At 38.9% G+C, this 21,163-nt stretch overlaps 1 protein-coding gene across 1 annotated transcript in view; it reads right to left on the bottom strand.

The window, feature by feature from the left end:
• Window positions 1-1,616: 1,616 nt before the first annotated feature.
• Window positions 1,617-21,163, bottom strand: part of egfra (epidermal growth factor receptor a (erythroblastic leukemia viral (v-erb-b) oncogene homolog, avian)) — a 39,814-nt gene continuing 20,267 nt past the window's right edge. Inside the window, exons 2-28 of the mRNA XM_035670577.1 lie at window positions 20,177-20,328; window positions 19,129-19,315; window positions 18,854-18,991; window positions 18,654-18,722; window positions 18,011-18,129; window positions 17,496-17,637; window positions 16,776-16,892; window positions 16,025-16,151; window positions 15,826-15,899; window positions 15,653-15,740; window positions 15,307-15,506; window positions 15,004-15,136; window positions 14,481-14,571; window positions 13,742-13,899; window positions 12,953-12,991; window positions 12,651-12,795; window positions 12,446-12,568; window positions 11,394-11,492; window positions 10,218-10,403; window positions 9,761-9,916; window positions 8,380-8,455; window positions 7,421-7,567; window positions 7,165-7,262; window positions 6,910-7,077; window positions 4,685-4,732; window positions 4,482-4,575; window positions 1,617-3,702 (exon numbers count right to left, since the gene is read on the bottom strand). Of these exons, the coding sequence (XP_035526470.1) occupies window positions 3,359-3,702; window positions 4,482-4,575; window positions 4,685-4,732; window positions 6,910-7,077; window positions 7,165-7,262; window positions 7,421-7,567; window positions 8,380-8,455; window positions 9,761-9,916; window positions 10,218-10,403; window positions 11,394-11,492; window positions 12,446-12,568; window positions 12,651-12,795; window positions 12,953-12,991; window positions 13,742-13,899; window positions 14,481-14,571; window positions 15,004-15,136; window positions 15,307-15,506; window positions 15,653-15,740; window positions 15,826-15,899; window positions 16,025-16,151; window positions 16,776-16,892; window positions 17,496-17,637; window positions 18,011-18,129; window positions 18,654-18,722; window positions 18,854-18,991; window positions 19,129-19,315; window positions 20,177-20,328 (3,518 nt within the window). The 3' untranslated portion in view covers window positions 1,617-3,358. The remainder of the gene's footprint in view (window positions 3,703-4,481; window positions 4,576-4,684; window positions 4,733-6,909; window positions 7,078-7,164; window positions 7,263-7,420; window positions 7,568-8,379; window positions 8,456-9,760; window positions 9,917-10,217; window positions 10,404-11,393; window positions 11,493-12,445; window positions 12,569-12,650; window positions 12,796-12,952; window positions 12,992-13,741; window positions 13,900-14,480; window positions 14,572-15,003; window positions 15,137-15,306; window positions 15,507-15,652; window positions 15,741-15,825; window positions 15,900-16,024; window positions 16,152-16,775; window positions 16,893-17,495; window positions 17,638-18,010; window positions 18,130-18,653; window positions 18,723-18,853; window positions 18,992-19,128; window positions 19,316-20,176; window positions 20,329-21,163) is intronic.

Genomic DNA, 21,163 nt, shown 5'->3' with positions numbered 1-21,163 from the left:
TTAAATAAAACGTATTATTATTATATTATTATTATTATTATTAATTTACACCCCTAGACAAAGAGCAATATTAGAAAATAAAACTGAAGACATGGAAACTTACATGAACAAATAATCTATCATATTTCAGAAAGCAGGAAGTATTCCATTTGGGAATTATATCCTAAATTGATATTGTTGGCTTGAAGGGACTTGACTGTACTTTAATTAAAGAAGATAGTTTCATTATTTTATTATATGATACCAGCATCAGCCTTTAGACTTGAATTTTTAAACATTTAGCTTACTTACACTGGCTTTTGGTGACCACTAACTTCCCCAACCTTCTTGAAATTATAGGAAAACTAATTGTGAATGCATGTCAAAATCCTCTATACCACGTTAAACAGAATATGATTAATATATTATTGAATGCCAAAATGAGAACAATTATTGGGTGGTTACACCTACAGTGACATCGTCTTTATGCAGAATCTTTATGGAAATTACGATATTAGGATTAAGATTTTAATAATAATAATAATAATAATAGTAATAATAATGATAATGGGGAAATACCATAGCCATAAATATACCATTTCAAAGCCCTTACTTTTTATTAATAAAATAAAACATTGATCTCCTCTTTAAAAAGGAAGCCTGTTAACTATTGATGTGTGCTTCTTTTTTTATGTTTCATGTGAACACATCTTCTTGCTCTCTGTTTTTGTTAATGATTTGTTACTCTAACTAATGTTTGGGGAAACCGTCAATCCAATCCAATCTGATCAAAGCAGACCCAAACAGTCCTGATGGAGCAGATTAGCTGAGTCTTTGTGTTAATATTTGAAGTTTTCAGCTGCTTTAGATCTAAACTCAACATCTGCAGCCTATAATGCTTAAATACAACAGTTTGTAACTTAAACTCAAACATCTCTAAAACCTGCAAAGACTGAACATAACCCCAATCCCTAACACCCCAACGTCTAACATCATTTAACCATCGTCAATTTAACCACTCTGAAGTTTTAAATTGGTCAGAATCTGCTGTTCTGGCAGTTCTTTGAGCTTAAAGCTTATTATAATTGGAAAGTTTAATATAACCTCAGGTGAACATTTAAATTTCACTTATTCTCTTATGTCCCGAACACAGCAGACAGCACCATATCTTGCACTGGAAAGAAACCTCTTGATTAAAAAGAATCACACCATTTCCCCCCAGTTACAGTGAGTTAGCCACTGAATAGAAAACAAGAACAACAAGTAGAGCTTAACTTTGATCTATTGAAAATTAAAAGGCATTGTTTTATTGTGTACATTGTATATTATGTATAGAATGAGGTTTTGTCCTCTAATGCTCAATCAAGCTCTTTTATCTTGTGGCAGTTTTAAGTCCCGGCATGCTGGTCAAAAGCTGGTACTCACACTCTTAACTATAGAGCCTTTCAAATGTATGAGTTTTAACAGCAACACATCAAGGTGGATGCTGTTCTTGTTTCGCTGACTATCTGATAAACAAATTTCATCAAGTTGTTACTTGAAGTGCTGTCAAGATAAAAGGACTGAGTAGATTAGTGAATGCTTGGGTTTCCTGTATCTCACCCTTAACTTGTCAAAGCAGTGAAAAACAAACAAGATGTATTTCCATAGAAAAGATTTATTCATGTTCACTTTTGAATGAAATCATCACAATTCAGGATTAAGTGCATATTCACGTATGATGTGACAAAACTGTGTACTGAGTATAAATTATAGGTGACTAATTCAGGGTATATTGCAGCATAATCAGCTGTTTTCTGTACATGTACCTGTGTAAAATCTGCAAAAGTAGGCTTATGGGTTGCTACAATAGTATATTCCTTTAAAACTAGGAATAATATTGGAAAAGTTAATGCTCTTGCAAGACCACAAGACTTTAAAGCTAAGAGCAGATTCATAGATATGGTGTCAACACCGTGTGTAAAACAACTTTAGTTTAAAAAATAAAAATAAATCAGACAAGGAAAAGTAGATAATATAGATACATTAGACTAGAAACATTACTAGTTTCTGACTCGACAAAGAGCCATTCAGATAAAACAACTCACGTTTACAGGGAAAACTACTTCCAATCTAAAAATTCAAACAAGTTACTTACATGACCTAAGACAGTTCAACCAGCATTTTTCTTTTCTATTCTGAAACTCTACAGTTTTTCCTGGTGATTTTTTTGTTGCCATGTCAACATGCTGATCAGTAAAATAGAGTTTGTTACAACAGATACTGTCTGCAGGAAGTCATCAGTTAAAAAAGGGCCAGAAAAAGCTTCCTGGGTACACAAAGTACCGTGCTGATACAAAGCTCAGAGTTAAGCTAACTTTGTGGGTCTACACAAATATGCTTTGTGCTACAAGAGTGCTGCAGACTTTCAACAGCAAAACACAGCAGTGTGAATACAACCACAATCACATTTGCTATATTTACCATTACATTCTCTACATAGTTAGTGTGATACCACACATCAGGGGACACAGCAAACCTTCTTCTTTCAATCCGAGAAAGAACGCAACCAGTTTGTAGTACATACAGAACTGTCTTAGAGCATAAAGTTAACACATTTAAATGTTACAATTCAACAGTATTCCCATTTAAACAGACTATACATTCTACACATTGCAACATTTTCTTTCCTCATTGACTCATCCTTTAGGATGAGTGTCGTCAGGCCACAGAGGACACCAACAGTCAAGCCATCATTTTACTCTTAAAACCTCGCTTTAAATCATCTTGACCACAACATGGAGAAATGTTGCGAGGCTTCAGCATCAAGTGAAAGCACCAGTAGGTGTTTAATTTCCAACATATCAATACTGTTGACTAATTGTGTGTCTAACTTGTGATTCTACAACACGTGTACCTTAGGTTGTGTTTTGGGTTGAGCTGCCAGTTTCTGTTCTGTGCAACAGAGCTTCTGCCTCCTGAAAAGATGGAGGCGTTTACATTTAATAGCAGCCCCATTGTGCACAACTTGCAGAGAGATTTTTCTTTATTTCACTTTCTGATTCCAACATGTAGGTGTCTGGTCCAGCAACTCTCAGGTCAACTGAGTCATGTACGAGTCAGCGTCAGTCCAGCTTTCAACACGAAAGAGTCATTTGGAGTTTGGTGGTAAGAAAAAACTCTTTGGAATGAGAGGGGTTTTGGTTGACAAGTATTACTGCATGCAAACAACACAGGAAGCTGCACAGAGTGCGTCCTGACTCGTTAAGACAGGATACAACATATATAGGATAATTGATGGTACCACTTAACTATGCTTTCCCAGCCAAGACATCAATGCCCTTTCTTAATGGATCAGAAAAAAACAGTCTGTTATTTCTTGTCTGTATCCACTATGTCCTCAGTCTGGGCCCAGGTACTCTGCGTTCTCTGCCGCAGGGATGTGTCCGTTGGCATGGGTCTTGAAGGTGGGAGTGAAATCCTGTTGGTAATCAGGGTTGTCTATGCTATTCTGGGGCTGGTATTTCTGAATGCTGTGGACCGTGCCGTTGGAAATGACCGGGGGGTTTGCGGGGGATGGAACCTCGTTGAGGTACTCGGGTCCACTGTTCCCGTTTTTAAAGCAGTTCAGGTATTCAGTCTCTGTGTCATCTGAAGAGATGGTGGGGAGGATGGTTCGAGGTGGACCAGGGTGCTGGTAGATGGGATTCATCATATCTGAGACTCCGTTCTGGTTCATGTAGTCTGTAAGAAAGTCAGTAACGTTAGCAAGGGCACTAGATAGTTTCTCAAGTGTATACACAGCTAAAATAGAAACTAGAAGGCAGTTTATTATGTGGAACAGACCATAATAGTGGTATTGCACCTTTCAGCCCATTAACTACAAATCATGTTATCATCATCATTATTGTGGCTTGGGCTGGAAGACTTTAAAAGTTTGACAAAAAGCCTGTGCTACAAACTGGAGGGTCTAACAAGAAGATGCTATTGAGATGCATTATGGGAAATGTAGGATACAGTAGTTTGTGGAGCTTTATCCTTACTAGAACCTATAATTCTGTATTGTGATGTCTGTTACATACTAATCTTTTAAAAATGTCTCTCCCAAAACCCCAAACTATATAGAAGGGCTATACTAAATCATTAGAGCCGCAGGTGGTGAAAATGGGGCTGATCTGAAAAATATTGGAAACTCTTATTAAGGTAAACAGAAAAGCACCTGTATGGTGGTAATTTAATAAAAGGGGGCAGGTTCTAAGGTTTACCCTATTACAGTCACCAAGACTAAATAATTATACACTAATGGTCCTTTAAACACATTGGAAGAAAGATTACACCAAATGGTAAATGGCATAATGTTCTTCAGCTGGGACGTCAGTGCAATAACTATAGCAATACGCTTCTTGTCCACTAGATGTCCCACTTCCTCACTGAATCAAACACAGGGACAAGGGGAGAGCTTTACTGAAATTCATTAGAAACACATAAAAAAAATAGTGATTTTGAAGTAGGAGGATACTTGCCTGGAGCTGGCTGGAAGGCGTCATCTAAAAATTTGTCTGTGGGGTCAGGAATATACCGGAGAACGATACTTCCATCTCTGCTCGGGAGTCCATTCTGCAAAAAAAGGACAAAGGTTTTTAGGGCTGTGGCACTCTGCAAAAAAGAATACAAAGAGAACAGTAATTTCCTTTAAGTGCAGTTTAAAGGATTTACTTTCTCTTACCAATAAGCCATTTCTGCTGTGGCACGTTCCAATGCTACTGCTGAGGCTCTGCAAAATAGACAAAATAAACTTGATTTAATGTCTTGTGATGACGCCACAGTGAATGCAGAGCAGGGAATTGTGTTTTATAGATCCATAACAAATTATATAAAATATATAAAATATGCCTCCATTATCCATAAAGTAGACATGAAGTGAATAAAGGTTTAAGATGTAACAAAACAATAGTCTGTTGTGCTCAATTTTGATTCGGCAAATCCTTCATTGTTTTTCATCTTTTACTTTGGTTGTCTTGGATTCTGACTACTGTCTTTTATTTATAGTTTTTCTGAAGCGAGTGTGTTTCTTTTGGTCAATGTGACTTATTTTAAAGCCTCTCAGGGGACAATAAGTTCCATTTGAATAGTGATAGTAATGTGTTTTTCATGGTGCCTGAGGAACCATAGCTGTCATCTCAGAACAAGCTGATGAGGATCAAAATAAATGTCCACTGAGCAGATTCATATTCATTCAGGCTATGTGACAGGTTTTGTTGTGTCTGTCAGATTCTCAAGTCAAGAACTGTGAACGGCCTTAAAACCATGGAAACCGAGCGAATAAAGAGAAGAGAGTGACAGCTGTGGCAATGCAATTACTTCCAACAAGAAAAGGAAATTAAACACGCTGAAGGAGCGACCATGTGTAAGACATTTCTCGACCCACTGTGGGCCTTGCCCCAACAGTGATATTACAAAAGCAGGCTTATGCTTAGCTTTTGTTGGACAAAGATTTGAAAAGGTTCGCCTGGTTGCCTGCAAAGGTAATCAAACTTTAAAGCTTATATGAGCTAACCAGGCTGTCTGTGGCCGGCAATGATCCCAGGTAGAAAAGCCAGACCTACGCATGGCCTTCACTGAACCTAAGGTGGAATAGTTCTGCTCATTCAGCTCTCATCAATCAAAGGGCACCTGGGAGGAAACGTGGGAGAGGAGATGATGATGAGGACGAGGGGGTAGGGTCAGGAAGAGGAGAAATGGTCCCAGTGGTGACTGTTAAACAGAATGAGGGCAACTGGGGTCAGCAGGGTTCAGGCCAGGTGCGACTGGCCTCTTAGATTCAAGTCAGAACAATTAGTTTAACTCTCTGCGCTGTATGATCACCCAGATTCAGTCCAACAGTCAGTGTTCTGCTTCTGCCGCTTCAAAGTGAAAGGTAATTACCTTCAACGAGGCAGAAAAAATGACTCTGCGTTCCATAATGACTCACAGGTTGATGATTTATGCAGAAATCCCATTTCCCAAAAGACAAGTTAAAATAGAACAATTATATCTTCAAACAATTGACTGCATGTTGGTTAAGTGTTGGACTGCTGGTGCAATTTCTTAATAAATGAACGCTGCTTCCTGCCTCCAAAGCAGCTGGTATTCCTCTGTCACTGTTTGGATAGAGAAGGTCAATGTGAGTGGGTCTGGTGTGTGTGTCTGTAGTAAAGGTATCTGTTCCTCAGTACATGTACCAATTAACTTTTTTCAGTTGACTTTGTCGTTGCTGAAGTTTACAGCATAAAGTATTGTGACTATATTCTGGCTCATTCTGGCTGAATCTCTTTATGATTGGTGGATTAGGTCAACAGCTGCTACCGTTTAAATGTAACTGTAGCCCATTTTCTAATATAGTTGTAGAGTTGGCCTTTTGTTCATATATAAGTACTTTCACATATATACCATAGTCTTTACAGTGTATTTGATTTTATGGGTCTTTCTCTGTCTCTTTCTCTGCTATTATTTAGCACTTTGGTTTTCTTAATACTTTTTTCTTTTTGAAATTTACTCCAGCATTCAGAGCAGTAGTGTCGAGACGACACCTTTGAATATTAATGACAGCATACTATTAGGCCAGTCAGTGTACTTTGTAATAATACTGTAGGTGGACAATATATAATAATAAGTAATGTAGGGTGCATTTTCAGTAAAACTACACCACCTTGTGGAAGTTCTACATATACAGGAAGTAGTCAGTCAGACTCAGAGACCACTCATGTTAAATTATTTTGCTGTTCAGAGCATGATTGTTTTGTCTACAGTACTTATATGACAAAAAAATGCACTTTCTTTCTTCAACTTTTATAAACAATGGACGAAATCTGAACCGTGGCACCACAAATGTCACCTGAGACAGAAAGGCAGACAGACGGACACACCCAATCCAAAACCTTTCCTTAGATTTTTTTATAGGAAGTAGCTTACTGTGGAGTGAAGCAGCGGGGTGTGGGAGGTGCTTGGGCTGCTGAAGAAGCCACGTTGTGGCACCAGGTACTCGTCTGCATCCACGGCGTCCTCCATGTCCTCCCCGCTGATGAGGCTGCGGTACAATTTAGTGTCTGTGGGACTCGGCAGGTGCATGCGGTCATCACCCTGGAATAGAAATACAGTGTTCAATAGGTTACTACAATCCATCATCAAATCATATTGAAGACTGTTATATCTGAGGTAAAATTATACCTGAATGACCAGATAACGAGAAGGATCCCGAGCCATCTTTGTAAACTCAGCTATTAGTTCCCGGAAACGAGGTCTGCTATCTGCATCAATCATCCAACCTGTACACACACATCAGCAGAAATCATCTTAAGACTAGAAGATGAGATGAAACACATTATCTGAGGGGCAATGATCAGACATTAGCTACAGCAGCAAAGAAAAATATCATGTAAATGTACTTTGGAAAGGGTTTTAACCAATATAACACCAAGCTTACATTTCACCATAATCATGTAGACATCTATGGTACAGATTGGTGGTTGAGGCAGTCGCTCCCCTTTCTCCAGGACCCCAGCTATTTCACTGGCCGGAATCCCATCATATGGTTTGGTCCCAAATGTCATCAGCTCCCAGACTGTTACACCTAGAGAAAGGAGAACAATTGGTATATGTCGGTCAGACAAGCTGTCATTCACTTTGTTTTGCTCCCAATAAAAGAGAAGAAATGAAAGTGACAGGATGTAAGCTTTCCAAATAATACAGAGCATCAAAATAGAAATGTTGACAAATTGGCTCTGCTTGCAGGAGTGGGAGTTAGCAGGATGCATCTCTGTGTTGGAGGAACTGAAGAAGGGAAAAGGAGGAAAGGAAGCCAGTCCCTTCTGCCAGGGTCTACTGATGCTTTTGCCATATTGAGCGGAAGGCATGATCAAACCCTCGGGAAAAAGAAGATTTGGAAGCTGGCCTACACAAGAAAGCTGTACTGTATTTGTTTTCTATATGCAAGTATGTGTGTGTGTGTGTGTAGGCATCTGTGCATGTGTGTGCTCCTGGGGTATAAGAACCGTTTATGTGGGTTGACACAACAATTGTCCATCTGAGACAGCTGGTGTGTAGGTGTGTGCTACCAGCCTCCTAAAATTGCAGATGCTAGCAAGATGTTCTCCCATCTCATTTTATGTTTTAAAATGTTGACAAGCCTTATTAGATCCAAGAACAACATCCTATCTTCAAAATGGCTTTCCTCTCTTTGCTGCACTCGCTGTTAAAAAACTTGATTTAGCAATAAATAAATGCTTCTCCAGTGAGACTGTCACCAATACTCAGGACTACAGAACTCAGCTGTTTTACATATCGGAAGTTACACAAGGATCTCAATCTGCATTGCAAGCAGGATTCGTGCCTCACTGGGTTAGAGGTAGAGCATGTATTCACATCCCAAAGCGCAAGACTTACCATAACTCCATACATCACTCTGGTGTGTGTATGTTCTGTTCAGGATGGATTCAAGAGCCATCCATTTAATTGGTACCTGTGGAACAAAAAGTAGTAATTTAATAATCTATTTAATGATAATAATGATTTAAAAACACAACCATAATGTTCCTTTGAGTACATTTTGACAATAAGCCAAGACTGGAACAATAACACACAATATATTCTGGCAGATCACTTTTACCGACAACATTTGACATGCCTTTGTTTTTTTTTAAAGATCATAAAGAGAAGATAAATTAGCTCATTGAGACAGCAGCCTCAACTGTGGCCACTGGACTCTCAACAGCAATATCTGGAATAGCCTGTTAACATGAATAATGACTTAATTTGTACCCTAATTACATCTAGTCAAAGTACTGTAGTGTTTCCTTAAATTTAAATCCACTACTTTCTCTCCCACACAGTATGTAATGTAACTGTACTGTACCCTAGAGGTGCAGAATTGCAATGGTCACGTAAAAACATTTTTTGGTACAGTTTTCAATTTATAGGTTGACAGTATGCTGTCCTCACACAAAGTGTGTCAGACAAAGCTTAAAAATAATTTCAGGGATGGTTTGCTGCATATGGATTAAGTCTTGTCCCATACTAAAGATGATTAACTGTCTTTCACTCAAACACAAGACTTAATTCCTGTCTGGAAAACTGTAATGTTTAATTAACAACATGTTTCAGAATAGCAACAACAAATAAAGGAAATCTCAACAGTAGCAGGTGTCTGTTTTTGACATCCAGCTTTGTCTAGATGAATTTCAAAGAACGGGACTGTCTCCACATCTGCACCTCTGGTGAGCAATAAAATCTCTGGACAGGAACCGAATATTGTATTACATTACCAGTCAAAATGATTTTATCATCTGTTTGGAAATAAATAATAAATCACACATGTTGTTCTGATAATAACATAATAAGGTAATAACGATCAGTAAATATGTTGATAGGACATTCTGTAATATATTTTACTACTTTATTATGGGAAAAACATTATTGGGTACTACTTTTCTGTGTGGAAAATACTGCTTTCAGTTGCACAAAGAAGCATTGATAAAAGAAGGAATTTATCTGATTTGTCATTTCTCGTAGAACACAGTTCACTGACAAAACTATTTATACTACACCACTTGCATAAGATATAATCTAGAGCAAAACTACAAATTCATTCATCTACAGGAAGTGACCTGTCAAACAAGCATCTAATTTGTCACAGGTTATAAATAGACAAATAAGGCTGTTCATATTTAGGCCTATAAAAGACTAAAACTAAAAGTGAATTTAATGTGTTTTTGAAATATTCATGACAGACAGAATGACACTTTACACTACTTTAATCTCTACCAACCTTTCCACCATCTGCATGGTACTCTTTTTCATCTGCATTGAGGAGTTTGGCCAGACCAAAGTCAGTGATCTTGACATGTTGAGGAGTCTTCACCAGAACATTTCTTGCTGCCAAGTCACGGTGTACCAAGTGGCGTTCCTCCAGGTAGTTCATACCCTTTTGTCAAACAAACGATGAAGTTATTACATAAGCGCCTCACATCTGATATATTGATATACTTGTCATCATCACCTGATGAGTCATATTATTCAACAGTATTTCTTAGCAGTTACAGGCAGCATTTACTGTTCTCTCTCTGTATGACTAAAAAAACCCACACAGACATGGGATAAACAGTATTGTTACTGCCAGTAAACAACATTGACTTGTTTGTATCTTGATCACTTAATATGTATAGTGGGTGTGTAAAACAGAACCTGTCATGTAACTTGAAGCCTTTACACGGTTTCTCTCTTACCTTGGCGATCTGCACACACCAGTTAAGCAGGTACTGGGAGCCGATATTGTCCTTGTTCTCTTTGACATAGTCCAGCAGGCAGCCATAGGGCATCAGCTGGGTGACGAGCTGCACTGTGGAAGTCAGGCAGATGCAAAGCAGACGACACACGTGGGGGTGTTCCACGCTGGCCATCACATAAGCCTCCTGTGGTGCACATGTAGACACACAAAAAATAATGTTGTTCAGCAGTCATACCCAGCCAAGCATATTTTATGTGGCTCAGCTGAGAGCGTTATAACAGGAAAGCGACTTAAAGAAAAAACCATGGGGATAATCAGCAGTTCCTATAAGTAGAGCCATGCAAACAGCACTTCAAACTGAGCTTTATTTAGTAGTTTCCTGCCATGAGCATATTAATTGTACCCCAAATATTTTCTACGTGCCTATTACAGTATCAGAAATGTTCAGTAAATAACCATTTGATTGTTAGGAGCTCTGTAATTTTGACAGTCTGACGAGAAAGAGGCTTCAAAGCATATTTAAAAGCGAGCCTCTGCCCTTAGGTCATGACGTTCAGAGGACATGCTGTGTCCACCACAACTTCCAGATCCACAATGACTGAGCAACAAGACCACAAAATCACAGGATCTAAGATGCCCATTCAGCTGTTAACGTAATGCATTTTACACAGGCTGCTTTCTCAGTGTGGCTACAGCACTGCATTCCTTTGCAGAACACCTCAGCCTTGGATTAAACACCAACGCCCACGCACAGCCATCCAATGAATTAATCCCATTTCCTACAGCCCCATAAGAGGGTCACCATGTAGAAACATGACACATTCTTCTTTAGAATAGAATAAGTAGAATGTGTCATAGAGAATAAGTAGTCATTAGTTTCAAATAAAGTTGCATGTGCTATAAATTAGAGTATACATTACGGTTAAATTGACATCTGGGAAGCAATAATTGTCACGCACTGTGAGCAACACATTGATGTACTTCTGAGCCTTTTTAATCCAGTGAAAATATTGTTATAATTCCAAAACTAAATATGCATAGTTTTTTATATTTCCACTGTCATTTCCCACCAGCAGCACACACTTTACTGAAGTAGGCTGGGAAATAACATTTCAAATGAATGGCTTTTTAGTTATGACTCAGTATAATGTACCACATAAATCAGTAAACTTACATCCAAGATCTCTTTGTTTGCTTTTCGTGACGTGGCCTCTCTCAAAACCTTGATGGCCACTGGGATCTTCACATCCTCTCCCTCTGGAACCCACAGACCCTGTGTGGACACAGGTGTGTTATTTTATATTCTCTAATTACACCAGAATTATGTGCATAGAGACAAATGTTAGCGTATACAGTACAATTACAAATGCTGACATCTACTGTAAGTACTAGGTGAGTACAACCCCGTCCCCAAACACTTTGTACTCTCCACTTAAAATGTTGTACTGTATTGTATATGAAAACTTATCACCAGTTCTAAAATATAATGGAACAGTAAATAGAATAAAAAATATAAAATTATGAATGCAGGATTTGACCTGTATTTTTTACAGCGTGATGTTGGCAGTTTGACTCATTCTATTGCTACTGACCAAACTTAACCTTAGCCTTCACAACTAAATGGCTAATCCCAACCTTTACCCTTTAACCATAACTTAAACCCAATTCCAACCTTAAACCTCGAACCAAGTCTTTATCCTCAAATAGCCCTTTGAAAAAAATTGCTTACTTTCCAAAAAACTGTCAAGGTCTAAAACTCAAATTGGTCCTCACAAAGATAGAAATTCAAGAGCACACATGCACAATTGTTTTTGTACTAAGAAAATTGTTTTGACTTACATTCTCTGTCTGGGGATTTACCCTGACCTTAACCTAAAAGCAACCCTAAAATAGATGGTTAACTTTGTAGAGACCAGCCTTTGTCCCTGTATTCAAAATATTCAAGTTCCCTCAATGTCACTGTGTAAACACACACAAGTATGTACGTACACACACAGCACTGAAAGTGTGAGTGGAGTCACTCATGCATGATCTGGCAAGTTGAAAATGTGTCTTTTAATTGAAAAATTGACAACAGATGTAGATGAGCGAAAACACTGACGGGTGTTGGTTATGTAAACTTGGCACATACAGTACTCCTGAGCTCCAGCTTCAGTAAAGCTCAGTGCTGGAATGTAATTTTGACAACAAGGTGTTTTGAGACATGAATATGAAGCACATTATTACCTTGTAAACTGTACCAAAAGCTCCTGATCCCAGCACTTTGATTTTCTTAAATTCAGGCTCCTTCAGGATCCGCAGCAGAGCCTGGTTTGGTGCCTCTCCACTTGGAGTCAAAGGTTCAACCAACTGGAAAAGACGGATTGAATGTCTTACATACTCTCTTGCAAACAGTACAGCTTATATCCCTGTAAATCAACCCTCATCTTACCGCTCTCTCTTGGAGAAGTCTGCGCATGGTTCTCTTCCTCTTGATGTGGCGTCGGCGTAGCAACACGAAGACAGACAAGGCCGCAATAAGAACAGCCAGCAGTCCACCAACTACACCAGCCGCAATCATAGAAAGACCAGAAGAGCTGAAAGACAGGTGGAAGCTGATTTAGAAATGCAGATAGAAAACAGAGCACATCTACAAATTCAATAAACAAGGAGAGATTAGATTTAGAATGCCGAACTTAGGCAAACTCTGTGTATACTTCAGCATTGATTATCAGTGTTACTGTATTTACTCACCTTTTATTCTGGCAGCCTTGGAGACCAGCCCCATTGCACCTGTAAAAGGAATCAATGCAGAGAATGCTTATCGTCACTGTGCTTTCACCCTGGAAATTCATCAAGTCATCAGTAGATTCCGAACATATTTAATTTAATGAAAAACTGTTTTAAACTGTGTGAGTGCAAAAAAAATGCCAGGAAAAGTTGTGGAAAATGATTTATCATATTTGTTCACATAAAAAGTTTCACAAGACAAAAGCTCATCAACACAGCGGCTTAATGGCAGTGGATTAAAGGACATTCTGTTATCCCTGAACCACTTCCCTCATTAATCATCACTATACCGACCAGCCACCACTATGGCTGAATGTGGATACTCCATCAATGTGAATGTAAGTCTGCTTTCCTTTCTTTCTCAGTTAATTTCTTCTTTTCTATAATGCAGTGTAGACCTTTATCCATTGAATACTGAACTGAATGGATCCAATGCAAATCAAAGTAATCAGAAATCTCTAAATTATGGTATGAATATATACATTTCTAAATGGGCAAAAATGTCAAATCAGTGGTATTTTCCTTTCATTTTAGTCCACAACATCTCTCCTAAATTGTCCGATTTCATCACTAATCTCAGCAAAAATTGCTTCATATTGAAAGCCGACCTCCCTCTCCAATCTGTGCCAACAGAACCGCAGCTGATCCTTCTGGCTTGGATTAAGTTACTGCATCAACATTACGACAGACAAATGTTTGCAACACAGGGAAAATGTAGAGCCAGTTCTCAGGTTGGCTGAACAATGCTCTTACCCCTGAGTGCAATTTTTGTGGCATAGCTGGCACACTTTATTCTCATCCGCATATTTCCACACTAGCATGTCGTCCTCCCCTGGCATGCCTTGGGGACAGCGAGACACACAGAACAGTCCATCCTGGAAGTTGGCACACTTCGTACAGTTTCCAGAACCCTGAAAGTAAAAAAAAAAAAAAAAAAGACTCATGATGTTTACAACTCTCCTGAGAAGAGTAGTAAATATTATGTAAACTGCACTGTCTCATAGTAATAATTTCTCACACCAAGCTGCACCCATCCTCCTCATAAAGATGCAAATGTTCAGAGATGAAAACACACCCAGAAATGTTAGGTGCTTTAGGTCACTACAACTCTGTTCTCTGAGACACTTATCGTGATCAAGTGCTGCAATTTAATATAGCCCATTTTCAGTAACGATACCCCACATTTCCAAGAGTTACTCCTAACTATGGGGCTTGAAAGTATTGTTTTTAGTCAAAAACGGGATTATGAGTGTATAAAAGTAGAATAGATCACACAGCAACACCCCTGATCCAAAACAGGATATGCCCTGTGGCTGCAATGGATTTCAGGCTGCGTAATTGTTCATTTGTGGTGCTCTCTGATTCTGAGTGACTGATACAGAAACATTTTAGATTTATAAATAATGTTCTACGGTAGTTCCAAGTGTTGGGTGGGAGGTTTTGTCTTTTATGGATGTTTGTAATGATAGTTTAGTTGTTGTGAGACACATACAGGCGCACTGCAGGTTGCAGTCCCATTCACGCGTTGACACTCGGGGTGACACTCCATGCAGGTTTTATTGACGATGGCCTCCCTCGGCTCTCTGCAAAAACAACAACAAAGCTGACAGACTCTCACTGCTGGTGCACCACATTTCAAACAGTTACATGAAGTGAAATTCTTGATCCCCTTGTTGAGGGTATAAGTTAAATTGTAAGCATGTTGAGATTCAATGTTTGACAGAGATCTGCGAAGGTAAACAGATATGAGTGAATGTACCATTTCAGCTGAAATGTTATTCTTATGTCTACTGGAGGTTTAACTTTAAAATACCTTGGATCGTATTAGTTTTTACATTCGCTTCAATAAGAAATTACCCAAACTCATCTAATGTCAGTCTGGAAATGCTCGTAGTATGAAAAGGAGTTAACTGTACAGCAAACAGATCGGATGTTAAGGCTGTTTGTTAGTCTAAAATAAGAAACACTGCATTTCAGAGCTTAAAAGGCATTAAAACCCAAAATTCCTCCCTTACCCCTCCAGGATGTTGCAGGAGTCAACACAGCTCCCATCACGGCTGTAGTCACGGCAGGCAAAACACATGTTAGGACCGGGGCCCCAGCAGCCGTCCGTGGTACACTTCCTGTCGCAAGTGTTGTTCCTCAGAGCTGAAAACAAACATATAATCTCAAAAAGATATCTTTCCCACATAATTATCCAATTTTGTAATTAGATTCCATTAATTAAATCTGGCTTGTGCATTACGTAATCAGAAGCCACAAAACAAAACAATAGGATCTGACTAAATCGGGGTGGAGAAAAACTAAATTCAATTTACCACATGTGTCAGCATCAGCATTTTCCTCTATGGTAGCACTTTGGCTTTCTGATTTAAAGAGCTTCGTCCAGTGGCTTTTGCTGGTGTAGCATAGGTTCTTGTTCTTTATGATGAACACGTCTCCATCACTGATTTCTTTGAGTGAGCGAAGGCCTAGGTGGTTGATACTGAGTTGATTTATAACCAGACTGCGGCTACCACTACAAAAAAAGAAAAAGATGGAACAGGAAGAGAAGAAGAAAACTTTTTATGATAGCCTTGAATAATACTCAGCTCTTGAAAAAGACATTTATTTCTTGTGGTCCAGTGGTTGTGAATCTACGGGAGGTCTTTTTAAGGAACATACCGCTTAGTTCGTCCTCGAATGATCTCCAGATTCTCAAAAGGACTGAGTGAGCTCATGTTCTCTGGCCATATTTGAATCAACAAGTGTCCTGAAACAACAAACGGATTGTTAATATCAGTTTTTTTAGTATGCATTTGTGTGTCATGCATTACTCAGGTCTTATGCAGTCTTACCAGTAATTTCTTTAACAGTCTTAAACACATCAAGCTGGGAATGATGCATCTTTGGTGTTTTGGTGAATGGATCTCTGCAAATAAAAAGAATGTACATTTTATCTGCCACTGGTGAACGGTGCCCGGTAATCTACTGCAGTTGATATAGGTGATATAGATAAGCATGAACGCTCTAACACTGTTAATGTCCTTGACTTACCCATGAACTGTTGGGTGGAGGATAGCAATGTTGCCATGGATTTTTGTGCAGTTTTTAAACGAGTCAATATTGGTGGCATTGACAGCCAGGGTGTTAGCCAGGTGTCCTGTCCCAAGTCCGTCACACACTGTAAACAATGAAGTAAACAAATATCACCACAGATACTATTTTAAAACCCTTGACCTCACTCTAGTTTTGGTATTAGGCTAAACCAAACTGAGCCAGGCATTTTAGAGAAAGCACTGTAGTGTAGTATTCAGACCCTTTTTAGTAAAATAAGCAATACCACCATCTAAAGTACAGTAAAATTTAGTTTATAATTATTATAAACAAAATTTAGTAGTATCAAAAGAACCATTTAGCCAGTGGTATATTCCCTTGAAGTGGTATATTATTATATTAGAATAGAATTGGATTATTACTTGATGTAGTGAAAATAAAAGTAGCATTAACATGATCATTTTACATACTACTAAGTAGATTCATTTACAACAGTGTTTTAGTTTAGTGTGAAGACCGGAAACCAGCTAGTCTGTCTCTGTCTAAAGATAACAAAATCCATCTACCGGCACTCTAAATATAGCTTTACTATATATATATATATATATATATATATAGCTCAAACTCAAGTACCTTCGAATTGTAATTAAGTACAGTACTTGAGTCAATGTACTTATTTTTGTTCCACCACTACAAACTATATTGTGTACATGAGTCAAAAATGTTGCCCAGTGATTGCTTAACCCCCCACCTTTTGGACACAGTCCTTCACACTTGGCACACTTCCTGATTCCTCCCTCGTCCACCTCGTATGTGTTACCACTGCATGTCCGCACACACGCTCCGTGATCAGTCACAATGTAGTTATCTGGAATGATTGCAAAATACAAGCTGTTTACTTCATAATCATAAAATATTCAACATTTACAGATTGAATATTAAAAGCATCTAAGCCGAAAAAGAAAACCAAACAAAGATTAAAACCAAATGTGCTTTTAAGCAGTAATAACTTGTGTGGGTTATACCACCAGAATTACTATGGGTACATAATAATGCTGCAGGCCAGTAATACTAGGACAGATCTGTGGAAGTTAAACTGAGAAAGAACAGTGTTGCATTAACAGGCCCTGAAACTCAATCATTTTCTTTCTGTGTTTATACAGTTTATATTTAAACTGAGACTAACTGTAACTATTGAATGTCTAACAACCCTGAAGGACAACCTGGGCAGTTGTTCAGCATACCACAATGTGAAAAAGCTAATTTTCATGCATGATGTGTTTCATAGTTTATTTATATTGACTGTCAAGACAACAGCTACAACAGTGCATGCTTTTTTATAAAGCAATAAATATATATAATATATATATATATATATATCAGTGTCTGGCAGGATGAAACGTTTATTAACAATCTTGGCTAAAAGTAAAATAAACCTAGAATAAGCTTCTCTGTTTATAGTCGTTCTTACGTGGGCAGGTCTTGACACAGGTGGCCCCGAAGTTGTACTTTCCATGTGGGTTGGGTACCAGCTGGTGCAGGTTGGGGTCGTAGCGCATAAGGCCCGGGCAGGAGTCCTTACACACCCCTTCGTCCTGGAAGTCCCGACAGACCTGCAGCACAAACAGTCATCCAGTACACTGGGACCATAACAGAGCCCCACACTAATGATAACACAGCATTCCTCTATCACAGCCTTGGCTTAATCCTCAGAGCTGCACAGAGAGGGAGAGTAGACGCTAATACTCGAGGCACTGCCAAATGAAAGATTTAATCAGCACTTGCATGTCTCATTGGTACTGAAACTAATAACAAGACTTCTGATCATAAAAACAGATGCTGCCGAGTGAGGGCTTTGTTTTGTTGGAGGCTTCTCATCCAAATTTGATGCAGAAGTATGTGTTTTGTTGTTTAAGCTCGACTCCTCCCCAGCTCCTTGATCATATCATTACTCTTCTCCCACATATAGAGGTGTCTTTCTCTCACCAGACAGTCGGTGGCCCGCGGTCCTGTGCAGCCCGCAGCACAATGCTCATTACAGCAGTCGCTGGGTGATGTTCCATTGCATCTCTTAGAGCACTGCTGTGCACAGTTCAGCTTTGTTACTGGAAAAAAAGAATGTGACAGAGTCAGTGGAATGACCTGTAGCAACTATTTAACATTCATTTTTGTCATATTAAATGCAAATCATAACATTCTGCATGTTCAAATACTGAGCTTGTTTGCACAACTTGCTGTTGAAACTATGCAGTGAAAATGCAGTGAAAATGTTAATAACCAACAAAGAAATGCAAAACATTAACTATACCATTCACTTTAACAATCCAGCTTTGCACCTCTATTTATCTGTACTTATTCTGTCCTTCTGCTGCTGCAAAACCTGAATTTCCCTTCTGGGAAACAATAGAGGTCTTATCTTATCTTATATATCCCAATATGAGGGGAAAGAGACATCCATTGTTACAGTAAAGAAATATGACAAACTGTTTTTTTGTGTTTCACCACACCATAAAGATAAACAGTACTAAAAATAAGATAATAAATAAGCATTACAGATTTCATCTTTACAGCACAGTTTTATTAAACGGATCTGACTAAATTCAGTGTGTTCAATTCAATCACAACTCACAGGTCTGACAGTTCTGAGGACCAGATGCCCAGCATGAACCATTGAAGCAGCTTGAGTCGCACTGCTTACCTGGAAAAGCCGAAAACAAGAAATTAACACAGTAAAATGTTTAGTTCACATGCTTGAAATTCCTTAAAACTGCACAAATAAACTGAAGTACTTCGCAATTGTGGCCTTCTGCTGTGGAATGTATTACTTACATAATGGATTCTTTTTTTTGCCGGCCACTGGGAGCTCCATGCTGGGATTGTTTTCAGCATTGACAATATCATACCACTGTATGGTTTCCACATTGCACAGCCGGTTGTTCCAAAACTTAACACCTCCTTTTAGAATTTCTGCAAAAGAAAACTAATCAATAAATCCTATAGTACACCAATTGATTTTCACAACACATCAATATTTGTACGCCTCATAACAATTTTTTGAGAAATTCTGTCACAGAAAATAGAAAAAATGGGAAAGATGGACTGACCTGTGAGCCTAGTCAGAAGAATCTCTCTGGAGCCCTGACCTGAAGTTTTGTTAAAATTGGCAATCACAGCAAGAGCAAACTTTCCTTCATAGAGCGAATGACCACGAATGATGCGCAGGTTCTCCAGAGGAATCCTGGGCACCATGTTGAGCGCAATCAACACATAGCCACCCACTTCTTCAATAGACTGTGGAAGAAAAAAATAGAGAATAGTGAAAAAGGCTGCTGATACATAATGAAAGGTGGTGTTCTTTTTACATCTTTACTAAATAGAGCATTTTCCTTCACTGTACACAGCTGTAAGTCAAATGCAAATATATGTACAGGAGGTGGTTAGCGTTAACATCCTGACTAGTCCCTACAGGTCTTTCTCTCAGGCTGCATACAGTCCCTACCAGTATCTAGCCTGAGAGGCAAAGCTCAGGACAATACAAAAAAAAAAAAAAAAGTACAAAATGTTCTTGCTATCACTTATTGCAAAGAGCATACAGAAACAATTGAAGAGGACCGTGCATATCAACATTTTTATCAACTCAGTTTCTTTCATGTAGAATTATCCCAGCTGGACCGTAAGCAGACTCTAATTAGAGCGATTTTTGAAAATGTAAAAGCAACAGGGACAAAATTAGGATCCTGAAAACTGAGGGAGCCATGCCCCCCTCCTCACTGATGGAACTACTGCATGATATCTGCTGACTGTATGTTATTCTATGCTTGTGTGTGCAAGCTCGCATGCGAGTGTGTGGTCCCTTGTGACATCTGCCCAGCGTTCACAACCTTTTTGTTACAGCTGGGGTTCAAGCAAAGCTCCAACCGGAGCGTCATAATCACACTGAATCATCCGTCACTAAATATTCTCCACTCATTTGAATTATCTGTACTGAAGCAATAAGGGCAGCGCAGCGCCTGCAAAGATCCAGGATAGATTGTCTGGCAAACTAGCTTTAGACCACCAAAGTGACAAAGGAAAAAAAAAAGCGTAAAAGGAACCATCTCCACATCTGTTATGTGATTGTTTATCCTCCACTGCTAACAGAGTAGTCTTTACCCTGAGGAAGGATAGGTCACGGTGCTCCTCCATGTAGGTGATCTCCAGGTTCTCAAGGACCACAGTACAGTTGCTGTAGGTCTTCACCATGTTCAGGTAGTGGTCCTCTTTGGAACCCAGGAGGTTCAAACGGTTGGTGATGCCTTGGCATACTGCAGGGAAGGACACAAAAAAAAAAACAATTGCAGAATTTGCAGGATTTATTTGGATGTTACTTGAAACACAAGATGCAAAACGGGTTGTAAATCATCTGCAATGTCACCAAAGCATTTATCCAAGGTCCACAGTGCTATCAGTCAGAAACATTCCCCGCTTATGTAACACACTGGCTCAATTTATGCCTTTCTGTGTGTGTCTCTGTTTGTGAACTTGATCTGCGCAGTCATAACTTGGCCGGTTTTCATGTGAAAATACACGATCTGGGTTGCATCTACAATAGGAATCAAATCTCAGCAACGAAGCGAAGTCTGGCTCAGAAGTCAAAGGGAGATGGCTGTATTTACACTGGCAATGGCCTGAATCTTTCCACTGCTATGCAGGCTAGTTACAACAACCACTGAAACCAGCATCTCCAGGCCCGTTGTGTCATTTCAGAGAAAAGATCTGGTGTGTCACAGATTCCATGAGATTTGTGTGTGAGCGCGTTTCTTGAGGGAACTTTAGCTCTCTAAATCTCATAATTAATAACAGTCTCAATAACTTCAGTCTAGTCTAAGCATATCTGATTTTAGGGCAAGTTCTTGACATGACTAAATAACAACTAAGGGCTTAAATCAAATGCTGATCCATGCAGTTTCCTGAGTTTTAAGCTGCAATAACAACAAAGTCATTGATAGAGAGATTCACAGGGCTACAATTGCGGGTTTATAATGTAGCCTATCTGGCGTTATGCAATAAAGCGTTTGGATAAGGAGAGCTGTATTACTGATAAGTGCAGAAGACACAAAGGGTTTTTCTTAATGAATGTAGTTTTTAAAGGAAGAATGT

The sequence above is a fragment of the Morone saxatilis genome, unplaced genomic scaffold (genome assembly GCF_004916995.1).
Source record: "Morone saxatilis isolate NCDOM2014 unplaced genomic scaffold, NCSU_SB_2.0 Contig23, whole genome shotgun sequence".
Taxonomy (NCBI): domain Eukaryota; kingdom Metazoa; phylum Chordata; class Actinopteri; family Moronidae; genus Morone; species Morone saxatilis.
Note: the sequence above shows the minus strand (reverse complement) of the source record. Positions and strands in the feature narration are given on the sequence as shown.